The sequence below is a fragment of the Manis javanica genome, chromosome 1 (genome assembly GCF_040802235.1).
Source record: "Manis javanica isolate MJ-LG chromosome 1, MJ_LKY, whole genome shotgun sequence".
NCBI classification, from domain to species: Eukaryota; Metazoa; Chordata; class Mammalia; order Pholidota; family Manidae; genus Manis; species Manis javanica.
The window spans coordinates 113,556,046-113,579,356 of NC_133156.1; the positions used below are offsets into that span (position 1 = coordinate 113,556,046).

The 23,311-nt window shown below is 34.6% G+C and overlaps 1 protein-coding gene across 5 annotated transcripts in view; it reads right to left on the reverse strand.

The window, feature by feature from the left end:
* Positions 1-23,311, reverse strand: part of PARP8 (poly(ADP-ribose) polymerase family member 8) — a 171,932-nt gene that overhangs the window by 28,273 nt on the left and 120,348 nt on the right. For all 5 annotated transcript variants that reach the window (XR_012131237.1, XR_005062303.2, XR_012131230.1 and 2 more), the window contains exons 14-22: positions 21,788-21,838; positions 21,586-21,681; positions 13,798-13,890; positions 7,125-7,250; positions 5,820-5,885; positions 3,305-3,372; positions 1,564-1,612; positions 346-458; positions 46-118 (exon numbers count right to left, since the gene is read on the reverse strand). Coding sequence is in view for 1 of the 5 variants with exons in the window: in XM_037022087.2 (XP_036877982.2) it covers positions 46-118; positions 346-458; positions 1,564-1,612; positions 3,305-3,372; positions 5,820-5,885; positions 7,125-7,250; positions 13,798-13,890; positions 21,586-21,681; positions 21,788-21,838 (735 nt within the window). In the remaining 4 variants the exon portion in view is untranslated. The remainder of the gene's footprint in view (positions 1-45; positions 119-345; positions 459-1,563; positions 1,613-3,304; positions 3,373-5,819; positions 5,886-7,124; positions 7,251-13,797; positions 13,891-21,585; positions 21,682-21,787; positions 21,839-23,311) is intronic.

Genomic DNA, 23,311 nt, shown 5'->3' on the forward strand with positions numbered 1-23,311 from the left:
TCCTGAAGAATAAGGAAGTCTTGTGAAAGCATTCAGAAAATTTACCTGTAGTCTTGTATTAGAAGCAACGACCAGACCGTTCCTCAGGATGGAGTGCCAGTTTTCAATGTGGGAGCCACTAAAACACAGAGATGGGGAAGAAGCAAAAACCAAACATTGATGAAGTGGTCACACAATATAGTAAGTCATGGTGCCTTCCAAAAGCTCTGAGCCTCCAAGTCAAGTATTATGCAGTGGACTGTTCAGTGTTAACGGCCAATTCCTGAAAGACAGTCCTTTCCTCCCCACACATTTGTGGAAGTCTCAAGTGGAGACACATCCCCATTAACATTAAGCCATACTTACTGAAATGCAAAGGTGCTTCCAAAGAGTTTTTTAGCAGCTCTAAAATTGGATTCTTTGGCTGGTGGACTGCTGAGAAGAAGGAATTGATGTGGAGTATGCATAAACTTCAATTGCTGCCATTTAAAATAACAACAAATGAAAACATGTCGCATTTAATATAAAATCAGGCTGATGACACTTCCAAATTTTAATCGTTTAAGAATTATCTAGATTCAGGCCATACTAATATACATTAACACAGCCATACTTGAAAAAAACTCTGCATATATGATAAATAGTATGGAAGTATGTATGTAAAGGATAATTCTTCAGGCTAATGGGAAAGAAATAGGAGAGAGACAATCCAAAGTCATTTATATTTAGCTTTGGAATATACTATGTAATCACATTCTAGCAGATCTGCCTTCCTAATTACATTTCTTTTTAAGACTTTTATTACTGAATTCCGTAAGTATACACTGGCTATTCAACTGGGGAAATATCTGAGCATTTGCTAAGCAGAAAAGAAGTTAGTTCAAGATTTTAAAACTGCAAAATTTATCACCATGCTTTATTTGCATACATTTATAAAACTGGAAATTGCCTACATTCAAATACAGTTTCCCCCTTTGTTCATGGAAAGAAATTAAAACAGAACCTTTTGAATTAGTTGTTTGGCAAAATTTTCTAATTGCTTCCCTTTGACCTAGGAATATACCTATACAGGAACACAATACATAAGAATCCCAGTCTAGAGATTCACAGACAGAAGAACTGGAATTTTTTGATACTGCTCTTATGGAGCAATTAGGACTCAGTCCACTAGTCTTTTCTTTATGTTGTAAGCGTATTGGGCTGGTAAGGTATCTGGAGGCAGTATCTTCTCTGGTACAGAAAAGGGGAACTGTGCCATTAAGAAATTGACAATGATAAAAAGCACTTCTCCTTTTTCTGGTCCATCTCCAGATAATATTCTTTCTAGCACTTATAGAATAACTAAATGATTTCATAGAGACTCTTTTACATACTTAAAAGTTCATGGCAACAGCCTGAATTTGAATTTAATTTATTGAAAAAACTGGAGCTGGCGGTACAGGCAATTTCAAATTGAAAAATTAGGCGTAACTTGAGTTTATTACTTCAACTTCCTGGAAAAGCTGCCCCAAGTCACATGGGCCATTTCTCCCAACTGGTAACCAGTCCTCCCATTTTGTATGTATATGTGAAAAAACAACTTACCCTGTTAACTGGCAGTTTCACAATATGCGACCTATTACTTGAAATAACCCTGAAATTAATTAAAATAATCCATCAGTAACAAATATACGCCAAAAATATTTAACGTTACTTTTCCTTAGTTGGCAAGTGATTGAAACATATTTGCTGTGATAAACTAAATTGGTAATAATTTTAATTACATCATTGTGCTTTGCTTCCAGAAATACTTTTAAGAGCTTATCACACAAAAAAACTTACTGTGAGAAAACATAGTTCTTTAAAACCTGATATAATTTTTAATAATTACCACCTCAGATATCAGTAAAAGGGACATTTCTGAATACACTTTCAAATAATGATGAACTAAATATAAAGATTAGAAGTCGAATCACATATCTACTTCCTTTGCTCCTCCCTGCATTGGCCCAGGTAAGAGTGAGTTTTCACGATCTCTTTCCCTCCTTAGGTAATAGAGGATCTTTGTGCTGATATATACAATGGTTTACACAGAAACTGTCACTCACCATATTTAGATACTTAAGTTGAAAATAATTAAGTTCAGGTATCTGAAAGAACTAACTGTTTTATGCTTTTCAGTATACAAGATAATGTTAGAGAAAATTATAAGGTAGATTTTCTTCTCCTTCAAAGAAGAGGGACTAATAACCTGAAGGAAATGACCACAACAATTAAAAGTTAACAATCAGGCTGAACTCGGGGCAGGGGGTAAAGATTGGATATTTGAGATTTTTACCTTCATTTTTAATATAACTTCACATGATAATTTTAAAAGTTAAAGCCATGTTATTTTACTTAATTGGTCAGAATTCTATTAACAGATCACAAAAGATGCAAAGATGGATGCTTTCTAAACCTAGTTTTTGTTACGGTCTTACTAGACTAAACTGAATGTGTACTGTAAAATTTTGACCAAGTTAAAGTAAGTTATCAGAATTGTGAGGTAGCCGGATCCCTTCTCCTTTGCTCATCTTTACATATTTTTAAAACACTTCCTGGTTGTAGCATGGAATTAAGGATTATTTCAGACCAATCTATTATAATCTTTACATTTGTATTACTGCATAGTAATTGTGGTAAATTCCACAGTCTGAGTTTCCAGAGATTTCAAAGAGACACATATGTAAAATCTTTTACAGGTATGGTGAGTACATACAATTGTTTTCATTTTGCAAGTAAGAAACCAGAGGGCAAATTACTTGAGTAGGCAATGTAGCATGGTAAACGCTCAACCCACCTCTCCTACTCTTAGTCTAGCTCTCCTAGGACCCACGGACTAAGGCTATACCCCTCAGCATGTTCAGTCTGAAAGAGTGTATCATCCACAGTCCTCAAAGAGCTCATCTGAGTAAATTATATAAAACAACATTTTAGAAAAATTTTTCAGTAATAAGGGTTTGAAACAGTTTTATCACTTCATTTTCAGTTAACTAGAAAATTAAACATACAAAACAGCTTTACCACATAATCCAGCTAATTGTACTTTCTACCACTACAGACAAATTGCTGTCAAATACTTTATACACTGGTGTAGTGGATATAACAGCATTTTCTTCCCCTTGTGATGTACAAGTTGTAATTAAAGTGAGAGTCATTAAGGACTCCTGGACTGCAAAATCACTAGGCCTCACAGGCTTGTAGAACTGTAGCACTGCAGGTCTTGTAAAATAGGCTTTTTTTCCCTTTAAAGCAGGCAGTAGAAAACAATACTGTTTTCACTAAGAGGAAAACTAAAATTTCATACCATTGCAGTAGGGGATGAGCAAGGGGGTCTTGTTTATCCATCTGCTTCTTGATTTCCAGATACGGTGCCTGAAAAAAAGTCATTATACTTCTTGACTTTTCTTAAAAATTCCTTTTTTCCTTTTTTTTCTTTTCTTTTTTACAGGAGGAAAATCAGATTGAACAGGTCTGCCTAATCTAGTTAAACTTGGAAATTTGTGGCTGTGACAATGGTAACAGCAACAATTACCTTAGTCATGTCCCCGAGATAATGTGACTGAAATTCCACGTAGCACAAAGACTTTGCCCAAACGTTTTCCTAAGAGCTTGATCAAACTTTAGCCTGGTTTCACTAGGCCATGTGCCTGAGGGTAATCCCAGGGTCCCCGATCAGTCTTTGCTCAAGAAAATCCAAAGCTGCGAAATCACAGAATGTACTGTACAACCCACGTGTGAACCTATCGGTAATCCTCCACTTCTCCCCCTTCTGAGATTTCCCATTTCCCCACTCCGCTTCTCCCAAAGCCACTTTTTGGGTCCTCTCTGTTCTTACTTTAAAAACCATAGTCACCTCTGTCTTACTTGGAGATGAGCTCACCTCATACTGTAAGCAAGTGTCTCTCCCCTATTCCAGTCCTCAAATAAAATCTGTCTTTCCAACTTTAACAAGTGTTCAGTGCCATTTCTCTTGGACAATGACTTTTTAACTTTTAATTAACACAACATTAAAGCAGAACTTGTCATAGCCACTACTCGTGTTTCTGTCTATGATACTGACTTAGATATACATGAGAATACTGGAAAAAATTTATGTAAAAGTCTCTTTTTAAAAAGCATTTAATGGAGTTTACCTAGACAATTAGCCTTTCATAGAACTAAAAGCAATCTTTCTGTGGCAATTCATGTCTATCTTATAGGGCAGTACATTCTAGAAAATAGGACAGTACGATGTTGTATATTTGGAGAGGCTTATAGAATTTGATGCAATAAAACCAGACAGCATCCCCATGAGGTACACACTGAAGGAGGGTACCGTGTCAACTATTTACCATTTTGACACTTCAGAAACTGAGGCATCAGCCAATCATGTGACTTGTCCAAGGTCACAGGCCACATTACTGATGAGCAAATTGCACAACATGGGTCTCTAACTTCCTAGGTTGACACTAAATGTTCTCCATTGCCTCCTATTTACATGGCTTACACATGATCCAGAATCAGGGAAGTAATTTTTAGCAGACAGCTGATGCCAGACTCAGAGTTTGGGGCTATTTTTAAAGCAAGAATGATCTGGGTCTAGAATACAGTATCAACACCCTGCACCAAATTCTTTGGTGACTAAAAACGTTTACTTGACTTTGTGTATGATATTACAATAGGTTCTTTATTTTCCCCAAGGTGGAACTATACTTTATTGGGGTTTTTTTCTTATATAAATAATGAAATATTTGTTTGACAAGGAATTCAGAGAATACAGAAAGATATGGGCACAGAGAACAACTGCAAAGGATGATGGTTTTTACACAAATAATGTAACTTCTGAATTAAAGGATTTCTCATTTACCATTGTCTGACGCACACCATTTATTTAACAAACAATTGGGTATTTCACTGCATGAATAAAAAAATATCAAAAGAATTAAGAATAAAATTTGGGAATGTAAAAATGTACTTTGGGAGTACACTTTCAAATAGAATAGGATGGTACAGAAGCTTTGTGGACCCCAATACTGGAGGAATCCACTGTCCTTCACCAGAGAAAGGAAATGAACCTGGGTAATACTTACAAGCCTCCAAGGGTCTCCAGAACAGTACAAGCCTTGAAACCACCATATGCAAACTGAACCCATACTGAGTGTTGCTGTCAACTATGGATTATTAATTTCTATTTATAATAATGAGTTTTAAACCTCTCTCCAAATCCCTGGCAGTAGACAGGCCTCAATAATCCGACAGCATGTGCTTTTCCAAGTGCTGGACCGCAGCCCAGTGACACGTTAGAGTTTCATAGTCAACTCTGATCCTTGCTCATCACACTTTTCCCCCAAAGCCTCCCTAATGGCCGAAAAAATTAACTCACACTCAGTGAATCTGTTGTATTCTAAAGTTGTTTTGAGATTCTTTATTAAATCTAACAAACTATGTACAATTTACATTTGATAGAATTTTTATATTATCATTAAAATGATGTTTTGAAATTACTACCATTAATTAAAATTGACAGTGTAGGAAGATGGTACCAGATTTCACCTTTGCCTAAAGATTTTCTGATATACCTCCACAATCTCACTCTTACCCACGTTTGAGAGGAGACTATTAGAGTTATAATTATGCAGCTACCCTCCAAAAGTCACAGTGGTAGTGTGCCAGCACACAGATGTAATTTAATTAACCCAATTTCAATTTTTTATGATTTTGCTCCCACAGAATAGGAAAGTCCACATTTCAGTACATAGCCAGGGCTCTCAGCATTTTTAAAAACATAGTTTTACTCGAGCAAAACTGAACTGTACAAGACCAAAAGATGATATACTTACTTGTGTCATCTCTCTAATAGAAGTTATGCTATCCAGTGCTTTCATGACTCGATCATAGTTCTTCTTCTATTTGAATGGAAAAAAATAGCATTCATTGTATTTTTTGCAAGTCTGTACTGCACTGAGAAGCATATTTCTGTACATGAATTTTCCATCAGGGTCAATCTGAAAACAGTGACTATGTTGTGTATACGAAAGAGAAGACTAGTCAGATAGCTCAAGAACGTGGGATTTAGAACTGAGTCAGAGGGAAGAGAAAAAGAAAGCAAGGCCAGCCTAAGGTAAGTATATCAAATCATGTTCCACCGACAGGAGAAAAATTTTAACTACAAAAAAAGGTATTATTAGGTTCCTGATTCTCACTTTCACCACTAAAAATTAAGCCATTAAAAAATAAACAGTATCTTTCTAAAATACAAAAATTCATTTTAAATCTTATGGTTTCATTTTGCTTTTATTTTCTTTGGATTGGAAGACTGCAACCAAAAGAGTATGACTACTGTGATTATAAATGACACCATACACTGAACTGGTAATTCATTTTTAAGTATAATGGAAATGTGGGTGCCGTTGCCAAATAAAGGAAGAAAACATGAAGGAAAAGTTTTTCTGAGAAAATTTTATATAGTTATTGTTTCTATAAAATGATTTCACGATGAACAGAAACAGAAACTAAGGCAATTTTAGCTCTCATGCAATTGAAAATTTTTTTATGTCAGAAGGATTTGGCTTAATTCCCATGAACATTTATTAAATTTTTTTCTCAGTGAATGCCAGAGGATCAACATTATGAGTGAAACTTTCACTAACCTTCAGATAGCTGAGGAGGGAGAAAGAGAAGGGCAAGGCAAGATGAAGTAAAAATACAAAAGAAAAAGGGAAATTTGTCCTTTTACCCATGATCCTTAAAATTAATATGAAGTGATGTAAGTTAGTCACAAAAATATATACTGAAATTAAAATTATCATGTCAAACATTATAAGTCAGTTTATTGTAGCTATTTACCTACCTTCCATGAAAATGGGATGTGTAAAGATCAGAATTTAAATGAGTCTAGTTTCATGAAGAGGAAGTTCTGAAAATGATTTTAAAGGAGGAAAGGATGAGGAAGTAGTAGAATATGTGAAGGACTAAGGTGGAAGCAAATCAAGTTTGTGGAGAAAGAATTGTATTTATTAACTGGAGTCCATAATAGCCATGGATATGCTTGCTGAGATAGTGATGTAGACAGAGAAAAAGGAAAGCTAATGAGACTAAAATCTCAGTTACTGTTAAAGGCAACATGTGCTAGGGTGGCTACTTACCCTGGGATTGAAGGCCAGCATCTGAGGATCGTTAGGATCTACCACAGAAGGATAGGGCTCGAAAATGACAACTTTTCGAGGAGATTCCAATGCAGACCTACACATGGACACTAGCAGATCTACCACCTTGAAATACATACATAAGATAGTTAGTATCCTTCAGGTTTTGTCAAGTGCTTTGCCAGTCTTTCTACCTCTCCTGGTAGTGCAAGTTAATTAGGAAAGCCTCAGGACTGCTGTCAGCTTCTCAAATCTGTAATCTGCGGCTCTAGACCAAATATGCCCATTAATTTAAAATAACTAACATGTTGCGTCCAATTACTCATGTCCCAATATCTCTTTGTCATAAACACATTATCATGTGCTAACACTCTTCGAGGCTCTACAGGAAGACAACGATCGAGACAGGCAGGTCCTTTCTTTCATGGAATTTACAGTCTAATGGAGATGCTTAATAAAAAATCAGTTAAACAAATATATGCTTAAATACATTTTTGGTAGTATTAAATGCTATAAAAATAAAGCAGGCACTAGGCATTAAGGCAATGGGGGGGTGCTGTTTTAGAGTCGCTAGGAAGGTGGTAATGTTTCAATAAAGACCTGATGGAGTGAGGGAGGCAGACGTGGAACTGCTGGAGCGGAGCTACTCCGAGTATAGGAAACTGCAAAGGCAGGCAATGCTCTGACACGCTCCAAGGACAGTCAATTTCCTGACATCATCTTCTCCCCACTCTCCTCTGCGAAAGGCCATTAATGACCTTTCATTTCAAGAATGAAGGCTTTATTCCTATAGTTTATGATTCAAGTGCACAATTTACTAAGAGGCACTACTATACAATAGTTAAGGTTGTGGCTCCCCTCTCCAGTCCCCCAAACAATATGCTTCTGGCAACTGAATCAAGAGAACTGTCTTGATTCAGTTATTAGATCTTAGTGTGAAGATAAGGGACTTCATATGAAAGCAACCTACTTATTAATCTCTGTAGGGAAAGATACTTCTAGGAGTTTTTAAATAGGCATTTAAAAAGTACACAGCAAGAACAGGACAATTTTTTATTCTTGTGGGCATTGTGACCTAATGACAGTGGGGCTCACTATGTTGTGTGTATACTCAGAAAACACATCCACCCAATCACAGCATCCAGAATTTCCAGTGACCTAAAATAATTAGCAACACTCAAGCCATTGGGTAGATGATCTACAAATAACACATCTCAAAGTGCATAGACATACACACCCACAAGACTCACTTAGAAAAGAGTGGAACTGAAACAGCTAATGTTTCTCAAACACTATTCCACTTATATGTGTGCATACATATGTGCAGTAAGTTGGATTCCAAGCAATGGATGTAACAAAGACATAATAAAATCCTTCCTTTGGTTCTCTGCTCCCACACTCACCCTCCTTCTACCTCAGAGAGATGCACCTTAACTCAGATACAATTTGTTTTCAGCATTATCAGGTTTCACAATTGAAGAAAAACCCAAATAAGGATTCTTGAAAAAGAATAATCTAAGATAAAAACCTTCTCTGAAACTCTGGTGAGGCAGAGGTGGGATAGGGGTGGCAAGCCAAATGGTACAATCTTAGATAAATATATTTTAAAATTATATGTTATAGCATGCAATTCAAATTTATTAAAGTATGTATCCTTTGAGTATATGGTTGAATGATATCCAACAAGGGTGCCAAGATGACTCTAAGGGAAAGGACAGTCTTTTCTACAAATGACAGTGGGAAAACTGGAGAGAGAAGCTGGGCCCTTATCTTACCCCACACACAAAATTACCCCAAAATGGAATGAAGATCTAAACATAAGCCCTTAAACTGTAAAACTCCTACAAGAAAGCACAGGGGCAAAGCTTCATGAAATTGGACTTGGCAATAATTTCTTGGAAATGACACCAAAAGCACGAGCAACAAAAGCAGAAGTAGACAAATGGAAATGGGAGTACATTAAACTTAAAAACTTTTGTGTATCCAAGTCAACAGAGTGAAAAAGGCATTTGATAGAGAAAATATTTGCAAATCCTATTATCTGATAAGGGGTTAATATCTAGGATATATAAAGAACTCCTGCAACTGAACAACAAGAAATCAAATTAACTTGTTTTAAAAAAAAGGCCTGAATAGATATTTCATTAAAGAAGATACATAGATGGCCAAAAAACATATGAAAACATCTTCAACATCACTAATCATGAGAGAAATGCAAATCAAAACCACAATGAGATATCATCTCATAACCATTAAGATGACTACTATTAAAAAACCACAACCTAACAAGTGTTGGTGAGTATATGAAGAAATTGGAACCCTTGTGTGCTGTTGCTGATGGGACTGTAAAATGGGCAGCTGGTAAAGAAAATAGTACAGAGGTTCCTCAAGAAGTTAATAACAGAACTTTCATATGACCCTGCTAGAAATGACAATCTTACTTTCGGCTATATATCCAAAAAAAACTAAAGAAGGGTCTCAAGGTATTTGAACACCCATGTTAATAGCAGCATTATTCACAATAGTCAAGAAATGGAAGCAACTTAAGTGTCCATTAATGGATGAATGGATAAAGAAAATGTGGTATATACATACAGGGGACATGTTTAACATTATTCAGTCTAAAAAAGGAAAATTCAGTCACATGCTACAACACAGATGAACCCTCAGGACATTATGCTAAGTGAAATAAACCAGTCACAGAAAGACAAATACAGTATGATTCTACTTCTGAGGTATCTGAAGTCATCAAATTCATAGGAACAGAAAGTAGAATGGTGGTTACCAGGATGGAGGGAAGTGGGATCAGGGGAGTTGTTTAATGGGTATAGAGTTTCAGTTCTGCAAGAAGAGAACATTAGGAAAATCTTTTTCACAGCAATGTAAATACACTTCACACTATTGAACTGTTGTACACCAAAAAGTGGTTAAGACAATAAATTTTGTTAAGTGTTTTTTTGCTACAGTAATACCAAAGGTACTAATGGTTACAATAATAATAACCTGAACAACGCTCCCTTTTCAATCAAATTATTTATCAAACAGTTTGCCAGAAGCTTCAAAACAATCAAAACTACCCCCAAAAGCATATGCATTGTTTTGCAATAATTTCACTAGTGAGTTCAAGTAAATTACAATGAAATAGTGGCTGCAGGCATGGATAATTTAATTAGAAGATTAGTTCTGTTAGTACATGTGCTAACCTAACTTCAAAGAATTAGTGTAACTCACACAGCAAAACCACATGCTGTCCACCAAAGTCTCATGGTCCTTGCTCCCCGGTGCAGGGCCAGACTTTCCATCCCTTTTGTCTGAGTAAGGCCACATACCTAGTCTTAACCAATGGATCTGCAGAGGAAAGGGGCTGAGCTGATGAAGAAACAGGTGCACATTCTCCACTTTCCTCTTTCCCCCTCTACCACATGCATTGAAGCCAAGCCAGCCACACAATGGAGGGAGTCCAGCTCCTTAAATTCTCACAGAAGCTGCTCAACAAACACTCTAACTGGATAGTTGTGTGAGTGAGAAATAAAAGTCTATCATCTTAAGCCACTCTAATTTTATGATTTATCTGTTAGGAGAAGTTACCACTTAGAATTTTTGAACAAAGAAAGGTTTATTAACACTGGACTTATCTTCTATTTGCACATGTTAATTTTTCCATAGAGTAAAATATCTACTTAAAAAAAAAAAGTAACACGTGCCTATGGTTTCTTTTACCCCAAATCATGTATTTCTCCACTCCCAGCATTTACAATGACAATGAATAGGATCTTAGCACATATGGTGAGTGCTACAGCCAGCATTACAGACACCTCTCTTCTTGGACTGAGTAACAGAATGGAAGAAGACATTTGAAGACTGACCAAGATACTTAGGACAGAGAAACATTACATTAGGCCACTGATGAGTGAAAATAAAAGAATCATGTGCCTCCAAAGGAAATTTCACGCAATTCAACTGAGGTATGAAAGGCCTTAGAGCTCTTGCAAATGAGAAAATTACAAATCCAGATGGGTAAATAGGGCAAGTGCAGGAGTGGCTTACAGATATACAATGTATGGCTAATTTCAAATTGTAGACCAATGACCTTCGAACATTACATCAGTGACTCCCCCCCACCTTTTTTTTTTAAAGGCAGTGGTCTGTGACAGCCCTATACATAAAGAAATAAAATGGACCTGTTCTGTTGAAGCAGTATGGGGGCGGGGAAGTCTGAAATCCCAGTTCTGAGACACTCTCATCCCCGCCCAGCTTCCTACAGCATCTCTTAAGCGTGCTCTTCAGCCTCAGAGTAGAGTCGACTGATGCGCCAAGGTAACTAACTACTGAGATACGGTTATCTGCTGTCTAGTACAGAATCAGTTGCCATGCGATCTTTAGGATTACAACCAAATATCGGAGTACCTGCTTTACAGTAGTGAAAAAGAGCAGTCCCTTTCGGAGTAGAATTACTAAATTCTCTGATTTTTGGATAATGATTTTTAAGAATTAAATCACTAAATTCATCTGATCTGGTACTTGTGTTTTTTAACTATAATTTTATAATGAAAATTAATTTTTCTGTAAGAACCATTATTCTTAGAGATACATGTATAAAAAGAGGGGGAAAAAAGCACCTAATGTTCTATCAACCTAGCCTATTGTTAGCATGGTGTTAATTTCCCTTTGAATCAATTATTTTTTATTTCTAGGCCTTAATTCCTCACCTTTCCAAATTGTTTGAAGGGACAATTTACATTTAGTAAAATGCACAAATGTTAACTGTACCACCCAAATTCTCTCTCTCTCTCTCTCTCTCTCTCTCTCTCTATATATATATATATATATGTATATATGCATACATTAAAGTATCTTTTTTAAACACTATTAGTTCGAAAGATGAGAAAAACTTCCACATTTAAAAAGAAAGAAAAGAAAAAGACCCACTGTAATCAGATGTACATTGAAAAAAACCTCTACATACAAGCTTGTTATTTTCTTGGCTTTAGGAATTCTCAGGGCCTTTTATATGCAAGTATATGCGTGCTGGGTGTAGGGACAATATCAAGCTGTATTTCTGAAATTTATTTTCATCATGGAATCACTTTTTATGGGTTGTAAAATGGTCTATGTTATACTTTTTGTGTTTTTCTTTTACAGCTCATTATACCACATTTATTGTTCTTAATCTTGCATCGGTTAGATACACTTTAGTTAATCAGTGAAAATAAGGAGGTGACGGGGCCATAAGTCCACGAGGCTGGAGCTATCTGCACTGACCGTTGTGCTCCCATCTAACATAATGCTTGTTCTATAGGAGGCATTCAATACTTGCAGATGAAATGTCTGCTGCACAATCATTTTTTCATTTTTGTGAAACTTATGAGATATTGGAATCCTTTTTACATTTAGCTTCCTGTTTTTAGTAAAGCTAAATATTTTCTCACATTTATTTACTAACCACAGGACCCTATTTGTGAATTATGCATTTATTTCCTCTATCAACTGTTATGGACTTCCTATCTTTTCTCTCAATTTTTATGAGCTTTTATATAATCATGTTTGAGGCAAAACAAACTTACAGTTAGCTCTTAATGTTCACTAATTTTTCAAGTAAAAATCATAAAGTATGCATGGACTCACATCTGTTGGTATTTGCCTTTGTAATTTCTTGTAACTGCAAAAATGCATAAACCTGATGCCCTCCCTAGGCTGTGAGTGCTTTAATTTTACTGTCCTCTAGTCTGTGTAAAATGAACAAAACTATTTTTAGGCCATTGGGAATTTGTTTTTGTTCACAGTGTGAATAGCTCAACTGATTCTCCCCATGTTGCAGGTTATTTGTTCCTACCTCACTTACTAAATAATTATACTTTATAACTTGAGGTAATACCTCCTTTAAAATATATCAAGTGTACTTATAGCTTGGTCTATTTAAGGGATAATCTGCCATTCTACTCTTTGCCAGTACTGTATCTGTTAAAAGTATTATAGCACTACATGATGTTTTTCTATGGCTGGTCGGGCCTCCCCTGATTAACATATTAACGTTCTTTTTTTAATTTTCTTCGATTTAATTTTCTTACAGATTTGTTAGAGATTTATTTATATTCTGTAAATGAGAAAAAAAAAGGTTTTGATGTAACTTTACTACACCAGTTTTGGCATCTTTGTAATTTTTTCCTTCCAGAAACAAGGAATGCTTTTCTACTTCCAACTTGTTTCTTTATTTTTTTTTATATTTTTATCATTGTGTCATCAACACTGTTATTGTAAAATTGAATGCTCTCTTTTTCTTATATGTTCTGTCCTTTATCTTTTCACCTAAGTTTGAGAATATATTGGCTTCCACTTTATGGCACTATTACTTTATAAATAAATTTTACATGATGCATGGAATAAAGATTTCAATATCTCAACTTCACCATATAAGAAGAATCACAGTTATTTTTCAAACAATAGTATGTTAATTTAATTTCTCTCCTTGGCAACTGCACAATGACAAAATACACATCAGATAAAGATGGCAAATTTTAGTTTCTATCTAAGAAATATCAAATGTTGGTTTGCTTTTTAATCTAACAACAAACTCTCAGCAATTTTCCCAAAAGAAATAGAGTGAGGATAACCAGTGGATCAGAATAAATTTTTCAAGTCAAAATATGGAAGAATTAGTATCCTGTGTTACTACCTGAGCTCCGGTTGCTATTTCATCAGCAGCTTCATTCATTACTCCCAGGGTTTGAAAAGCAAATACACACAGCTCTCGTTCACACACAGTAGGCTACAAAAGAAAGGGGAATCCATTACAATATCTTGTTCCAACTCCTAATTCCTAAATTAAATGTGCAACATTCCATTTAATAAATGTAAATGCAAAGTTTGGAATGTTAAAAGAAAGGAGTATCAGTTTATTTAATAAATGTTAAATTTCTTAATTTAGGTAACAATTAGTAAATAATCATTTACTGATATAGCCACAAATATAAGAAATCCACTTCAGTTAAGCTTTTAGCATTTGCACTCAGAATGATTTAATGATAGTCAAAAATATCCTTAAACCAGAAAAGTAACCTCTCTTGTTTAATACATATTTGTACCTGAGATGTATTTAAGAAAAGCAGATATTAAGCTAGTGATATAAAAAATGAGGTTAAACCCCAAAACTGTGTAAAAAAAAACAAAAAGGAGAATTCCACTCTTCCCTAGGTAATCTTTTGGGAATAAACAAACACGACTCTGCTTACTTGCTACACTGCTCTTGAAAGATTGGTTTTGTTGCAAAGACTTTTGACTTCAATAACCTCCTGAAGTCAACAGCTCTGAAATATACACTAGAACTGGCTTTGGAAGAGCTCTCATCTTTCAAATCTAATATAGTGTCATTTGTTTGATTTATCTTATCTCCCAAGTTACATTGCATTAGGCAGCTTATGAAGCCTAACACGATGCGATCCATGGTGCCGCTGCCTGGCAGACAGAAGGCATTTGTTAGTGCCACTGCTCCTATGCTCACTCATTTCAGAGGGCAACTTGGTCTACTGCTTAACCAGTGGACAAGTACAGCCCCATTCTGAATAGTCAAACCACATGCTTTATGTTCCCATAAATGGCCCATATGGTGACTTCGTGAACATAAAATACAACCAATCAAAAGATTTCTGGTTGACGTTTCCCAAAGAGAATTCTAGAAAAAAATGAACTGACGGGTTTCCTTTGTCAGCCTTGAAAGCGCAGTTTGATTACACTTCAAAAATACCAGGAAAAACTACCTTGAGAGAAAATTAATTGGAGAAAATTCCAAACTGAAGCTGTACATACTGATATATATATAGCTGAATGTACTTAAGAGTACATTGTTGAATTTCTGCTATTTTTTCTTTTACTTGGATGTTTATTCTTAATCTTCTATTTTTTTAATGTGACTGTACATTTCACCCTCAACTTCGCCCATGGACATTAGACTGTTTCTTTTGTTCACTCTGTGGGAAGATGATATTGTCTGAAATAGTATCAACCATTTACTGAACATTTACTATAATGTCAAACACTATACTGTTTTTTAAGTATAGTGAAACTGTATACAAAGAAGAATCCAAGGAGAAAGCAAATATTGGATCATAAAGGGCCCTAGGGATTTATTCATATGCCAGCTACCCCTAGTTCACTGAAGAAATAAAGAGAAACAGAAAGTGCTTTGTTTTTAATAATATTCTTCTCAAATGACTGTTCATTTTTTATGACTGAAATCCATCATTCCCAAAGCTAAATAATAGGATAAGGTTCATTTAGTGTATATGACTCATGATTAGTTTTTAATTTTTTAATATAAACCTTTGACAGTTACACTTATTTTGTGATCATCCAAGTAAGTATGTATGTTATGAATGTGCATGTGCATTCACACACACATTCCAGAGGCCATAACAACACAAATTACCTCTTAGGTACCAAATTCCTGATTTAAACATGGAAATGATAATGAAATGAAATACTACACTAGATTGGGATTTTTTGAAATTTTAGTATAGGGAAAGTTTCAAAGACTAATGGAAAAATACGACAGACACTGTTATTCTTAAATATCTGTTCAGCATATTTTGTCCCCAATCCTAGGTATTTGTGTGCCATCCTGACTTAGTCTCAAATAATTTTTACCAATTTCACCCAAACCTCCCATTCTTTATGTTGGGTAACAAATAAGCAACATTTCAATGGTTTCTTTTGCATTTATGTTTCATCCCCCTCCCAGACCTGTTTATATTCAAACCTCTGCATCTCCAAATCACATGCACTTGGCCAAGGGGCCCATTATTTGAAATAATACACCTACATTCCTAATGATAATGTATGGCTTGATTACTTTATGGACACTTCTTTTCTTTCTTGGGTATTTTTGGTTGAAAAGTGACCTTTCCATACTCAAATGTGTAAGGCTTATTTATAGGAGTATCCTGTTACTGCAACTATTGGAAGAAAAAAATCAGGTATCCTAGAAACTTGCCTTTGGGGGAAAAATATTTTTTTGTTATCATATTAAAACATCAGAAGTAGAAGCACACATTACATTCTTTAAAAATAATTTTATCTTCCTTTCTTTTAAAATTAGCAACTATAGAGGTAGTAATATTGAGATTAATTTATATACTACATGAACACCATACTAAGTAAATACTAGTGAATTAAAAAAAATTCTGTATTTATTGTCAGTTATACTAAAAAGTTGAGAGTATTCAAGATGTAAATCAGTTTAATTTTGAGATAAACATTTCCAAACTAGTTTTTGTAGATTATTGATCCTCTCTTTCCTCTCTTTCCCACATTTATCCACATTTTATTTGAGGGAAGTTAAAAAAGTCAGTGTGATATGGTGCACTGAAAGATAAGTTTTCAAGTCAAATTACAGTATAAGGTTAGAAGTCTCATTGCTTACAGAAAGAATATCTTATTCAAGGATAGAAACCAACTCATTCTGAATGAAATATAAGTAGTTATATCATGGATTAGCATTCTAATCCTTGAACCAACTTCAGCCAAGCCCCCATCCCCATTAAATTCTGCTATTACTGTATAATTTACAGAAAGCTCAAGTATCAATTCAAAACAATGTTCATTTAATAGCTATAATTAGATAAGGGTAATGATGTTTTACCACACATACTTTAATACAAAGTATATTTGCCTACAAATAACCAAAATGTATATTATTTACTAATTCATTTTTGCATTTACAATAAATAAATTCATTTCAACTTGCAAAATATTACCTATTCTTTATGTTATAATAGTATATTGCCTTCAAGCAATTAGCTCCTGGAGCTTAAAATGGTAAAACCATGGCAGGTCTCTCCTGCCACTACACATACATAATTTTTTGCAATATAATATTTATTATGCAGCATTTAAAAAGGGGAACTTTGTCTCTAAGATTTATCTTAGAAGTTTTTAAACTAATATGAATATTCTTATTTTATATGAATCAAAACAATTTAAATCTAAGCAGTAAAAACATGTTTCAAAAAATGGCTTTAAGCCCTAAAGAATATTTTGAACCTAACTGCATTTTAGAAACTGTATTTTCAATGAACTTCAATGGCCTCTTTTGGAAGTAGAAATGATACAACTCAAGCTATGAATTTATATATAGCATGGCGGAGGTTGAGTGGCTTTCAAACCTTTTTTTGCCAGTCTTTTCATTCAAACAAAATATTTCATGTAAGTCTAATAAACAAAGTAGATAAAAGTGAATATTGTTCCATTTGGAGCACATGTGCCCAGCTTGGTCTTTCTATCTATAAAACAGGGATTTGAGGTATAGAGAAAGCTGTTTAAATATTAATAATATTAGGTAACACAGATAAGTTGTATCTTCCACTTGCTCTAATCTAACATGGATACAAAAATACATGTTTAATAAAAATTTTTATTCAAGCATATTAAGAAGTAGCATTTTCATACTCACAGTGTATCAAAACCCTTAATTTATTACTAAAATCATTCTTGCTTAAAAAGAAATGAGCAATGTAAATGCAAATTCATAATTTAAAAACTAGTGTTACAAACACAGAAGAATTAAGAATATCTTCTAAAACACATAGGCTTTAATTCTCTGTATTTCTGGTTTTATAGTCAATGCTTTGGAAGTTCTTTTCATAGTTTGGAAGAGAGACACATTAAGGGTGGGGAAAGGTTTACTGTCCACTAAGACAGGGAACCCCACAAAGATCAAGACAGATCTATCCTGAGATAGAGTCACTCCTGATTCGGCTTCATCATACAACTAAAGTTGTTTGAGGATTAAAACCGATTTCTATTCAATTTGGATGCAAAAAAATTTTTTTCTTCAACTACAATATAATTATTTAATTAGGCTGTATTTTATAACCTGAAATCTTAATTTCTGTGATGAAAGAGGGTGAGAGGATGGGATTAGAAGGGAACAGGCCATGTTCTCTCATCCACTCTTCAAATATTAAAGTCAGAACTAAATATAAGAAGACCAACCTATTTTACTCACAGAAAGTAAAATGGGACAAATCCAGGTTTACCTACATGCTTAAGTTTCTCAAATTTCTGTGGGAATGCCTTAAGCTACGACCAAATTATAACTGTGTGTTGTTAAAATTTCACTCTGAAAATAAGAACCTTGGTTACAAAGACTTGTCTGAGGTCCAGAGCAAGGCACAAAAATGCAGACGCTCAGGTTTCTCAGTTGACTTTGCCTAGTAGGACTGGGCATTATTCTCAAGTGATGGTAGCAGAATGTTAGGCCTGATTCATCCACTTTGAGTGAGCAATCTGGGACACTTCCACATGGCAGAAGAAGAGAATGAGACCATAATTCTTACATCATGTGTTGATGTGGGAGTGATGTTAACCAGGGATACACAGAATGACTGTCAAGTATCAATGACAAACTTTTAACTTTGTGGGGACACTAATCCACACAATGAGGCGTGGTTTTCTATAAGGGAGTTTGGAGTTTGGCAGCTCACCTGCAGGGCTCCAAGACAAGCAATATGCATGGGATTGAGGACTGGGGTGCAGAAGGGGAGCGTAGCAAAAAGACAAAGGCACCAGGAATTTAAAAAACTGATAAACAGTGGTGATTCTGGCAATAAGCCCTTGTCTTTTTGTTTTCCCAAACCACTTGATGAAGAACAAATCAACATTTTAAAGCATCTCCAAAACAGTTTGTTGCATGAACACTCTATAGTTAATTCAAAGTATAGAGGACCAATGATTTGGTTTTGGTTTGGTTTTTGGATCACAATCCAAGCTGCACTGGCAATCCAATCTGGACCTCTGAAATTTCCTCTCAGGTTAAATGAGTTCTTTGAAAATCTAAAATATTACACATCAGGACTCACAACTGAAAGTGGCATTTATACCCTTTGTAAACAAAGGAGAAAATTGGAGCATGGTGGTATTTCTAAGTAAGTTCAGTTCCCAAGTTGCAGGAAGTGTGACACGCTTACCTAGACCTCTGAGTCCAGGGGCCAAACAGTCTAAGTAGTGACTCAAATTTCAGCACTGTTGGGGAACAGGAGTAAAAGGGGACTTACATCATTTATAAAACAAGCAGGCTTGGAGAAAAGAGAAAAATAAGAAATAGTTTGAATTTTGAAAGAGAAAGCTCTAACAAATACAATAAATATTAGACACAGAATTATATTGAAATTCCTTTTGTCTAACCTATTTAATCACCAGCTGGGTTATAACTTATCCTCTTTATATCTCTGGGATTTCTTACCATTTAATGTGTCATATGAGCTGAATAGTCAAGGAGTCAGTTATTGATTAATACCCCATAGGAAATTATATTTGTAGTAATTTTTATACATGACTATTAAAATTACAGTGAATATTCAGCAATGTAAATGTAAGAGGGATGTAGAAAAAATAAATGTGCCTGATTTAGGTGAAATATCTGTTTTGCAGAATAAGAGGCAGTTCTTTCTGTTTACCTCTTTTCCTTTGAACATTAGATAATCTTTGATTTTAATTTCCTGATTGATTTCATATGTCATTTATTTTATTTAAGAAACCAAAGTAAGGTTCTGATTTCCTCAGTATCAGTCTTAATCACAGCAACGTAAAACCACCTGATAATTAACTATATTTATTTGGAAAATGTTGTTTTCTCTCAGATTTACAAAAGCCCTTCCACATCTAGAAAAAGAAAGCAAACTTCACTGGCACAGAACAAAACAGAGAATGTCTAACAAAATCTGGAGTAAGGCACAGAGAATACTAATAGCAACTATGATATTTTTATCACTTACTATAGGAATGAACTACTAGGAATTAAATCACAAAGAGTGAACTCCCAACAATATGTGTAGTAAATTTACAGGACATAAAAGTAAGTACATGAGTCAAGAGTAGCCCCATGACTAACCATGACCTTGGTGCCATTCTGCAGGGCTCAAATCCTGTTTCTATCACTTACTAGCAGCATGACTTTAAATAAATTAGCTTTCCTTATCTGTAAAGCAGGAATAATAATAGTACCCATTCACAGAGTTATTATGAACTTTGATTACATAAACCATGTAAAGTACTTTGAACACATGATCACGTGAAAAGTGCTCAAAAAGCACATGCCATTAGTAACATTATTACTATCTGCTGCAGTGAAAATGGCATTGCCATAGATCAAGCATATGGGTCAAGATGCACAGACGGACACTAACAAAATAAAAATGGACCTCCTAAGTGAGATAACTTGAGGTGAACAGAGGATTTTCCCTGTTTTCATCATAATTACACATTTACATGTATCAAAAAAAATAACAAGCTTTCATAAATACTTAATCAACAAATGCTGATTTAGTCCAATTTGGGTTTCAAAATAATAATTTATCACCTTAAGAGAATGAAAAAAATAGCATATGGGAGGCAAGAAACAGTTTTTAAATGTTTCCTATAAACATATAAAATGGAACAAACATCATAAAACCCGCCAGATGATTGTTTCATAAATGGCTATTACATATGCTTTTTAAACTATAAACCTTGAAATTAAAAAAAAGTTCTAATAAAATTATCTCATTCTAGGCTTTGTGATTTATCTTTTCAAACATATACTCCTAAAGAAAGGACACATTTCTCTTAACAAGTGCCCCAATCTAGCACGGTGCCTTATAAAGTCTGACAAGCACTTATGGTGCAGTTTTGAAGTCAGAGAGAATTAAGTTCAAAGTCCAGCTTCTACCTATCCTAGCTGGGTGATGGTGAGCCAATTGCTTAATCTCTTTGAATCTTAATCTCCTTATTTTCACTCTGGGCACAAAAACGAAAAAACCATAGAGTTTTGTAAAAACCAAACAAGGAAGCAAATGCAAAATACGTACGTACACACAGTGCCTGGCGCACAGCCCTCGGGTCATCTGCAAACAGGCCACTGGGATGCTTCCTTTCCAGTTTGGATACCTCCTATTATATTTTCTTACCAATACCAAAATTCAGAAAAATCTAACTGATTAAAGGATAAACAAATGCAGTACATCCACAGAACGTAATATCATTCCACCATAAAAAGGAATAAAGGACTGATACAGGCTACGTGGATAAACCTTGAGAGCATTTACTAAGTGAAAGATGCTAAAAACAGAAGGCCACATAATGCATCATTCCATTTATATGAAATGTCCACAACAGGCAAACTCGTACAGACCAAAAATAAATTAGTGGTTGCCAGGAGGTGAGGGGAGGGGAAAACTGGGAATGACAACTACATTGATATTAATATAGATCTAGATGGAGACAGTGATTGAAACCACTTGTTTTTTATTTTTTGCAAACTCCTTCAGCGAAAAAATGATTCAATTGTCAAAATTACAACACTTTGTACATTAAGTAATTTGATTACAATAGAGAGCATTCACTGTAAATAGTTATTTATTTATTTTTATATCTTACTCCCCTTTTATTTATAGTCTAAATCAGTACTGACATTTTACCAATTAGAACTTACCCTAAGCATGGGGCCATTTTGAAACACATGTGGCTCATCACAAACCACACAGTATTCATTCAACACAGGGATCCGCTGTTCAGCAAACTCAATTGTCTAAATCAAACAGTAAAGAAAAGTAATTAAGTCAAGTTAATAACCAATTTGAAAACTCACTAGAGGCTAAAAATACTTCTACAGTGGATGGAGTCCTGGCTCATACCTGCACTAGGAAGCCACGGTCTCGTATTGGAATGCATTTGGCACCATTTGGCTATAAAAAGCAAAGCAAAAGAAAAAAAAATGTGTTAATTGGGTAAATTATAATTTATAGCCTTTTACTATTTGCAGCAGTGAAAAGAGATGTGCCCTTGTATTAAGATCACCTGTATTAGAACTAAATCACTGATTATGAGGTCAAGGTTTTAGTATTTCTTTATTATAATACATTTTCTGCCACTACTATTTCAATCCTTGTCTAAACTATGTGAATAGCATTCTTAACTTCTGATCTCCTAATAAAAATGATTGGCAGCTTTAAATAATCACAAAACTTGCTTCCTCTATTACTCATTAAATGCTCCCACCTCCTCATTTAGATGACTTCAATTTTATTTTACCATGAGATAAATTTAAATTATTCCCCTAAGGACATATTACCTACACAAGGAGCATGACATTAAACTACTGTAGGAGGCTTAACCCTACAGGAGAACCCTGAGACATTTTCTCTTACAGAGTAACTGAAATTATCTTTCTTAGGTGAAACTATTATGGGAAAATTCCTACTATGTAACTCCTGGACATTATTTTCAATGTCTTTAATGCTTAACTTTGATAAGGAATGAGCTTTTAGGGATATCCATCTAAAATTACCAACATACTCAAATATGTTTTCTTAACACAAATATAATTTTACAGCATAATTTACAATGTAATTTTAGAATAAATCTATACAAGAGACTTATTTATGTGAATGTATAAATAAATCTATACAACTTCCTGATAATTTGTCTTATTTTTTCATTTTCATCTACTGCCAGGTGTATCACATTAATGATTAAGAATTAAACATGCCCTTCCCCCAACACCTGCATAACTCAGATACTCGCATTCACTAAAAGCAAACAAATTTTTTTGTCAATTATTCAATGCAATTAATATATACAAACTAGGTCTATTTCTTTATCTGAACCAGCTATAATGATAATACATTTAGAGGTAAATTTTGTGTAAGACTGACTCCCAATAAATACCACCCAATGGACTTAAATTTTAATACAGTCACTTTACGGCCTCATTTCCCCCAGAAAACAACTTTCAGATAAATTGACTTCATTTTATAAAGTAAACACTAAGAGCAGCTTTAACTGAAGCTCTGGGACACAGCTATAAATGTTGCTTCTGTTTACAAGAAACAGTGCTCGTGGGCAAAGTTTTCTACTTACATATAATTTAATCATCAAAAAAACTTTGTCCTCCACTACTTGTGTGAGAATACTAGAGATTAGATAACTCTACTTACTAAAACATTAAAATACTATGTGCTTGCTGAAAAGGACGGGCTTTGTGAATCCAACTGACTTTCATTTTTAGCAGCCTTCTTTTCCATGATAGGAATTTGGGCTATACGGCAAATCAGTAAGTAGCTACCTTTATTTTTTTCAGAATCCAAACAAACATTTGGATTTGAGTACTTGCTGGAAAGGTCCGGTATGAAAACTAATACCCAAAGAGAAAAAAACAA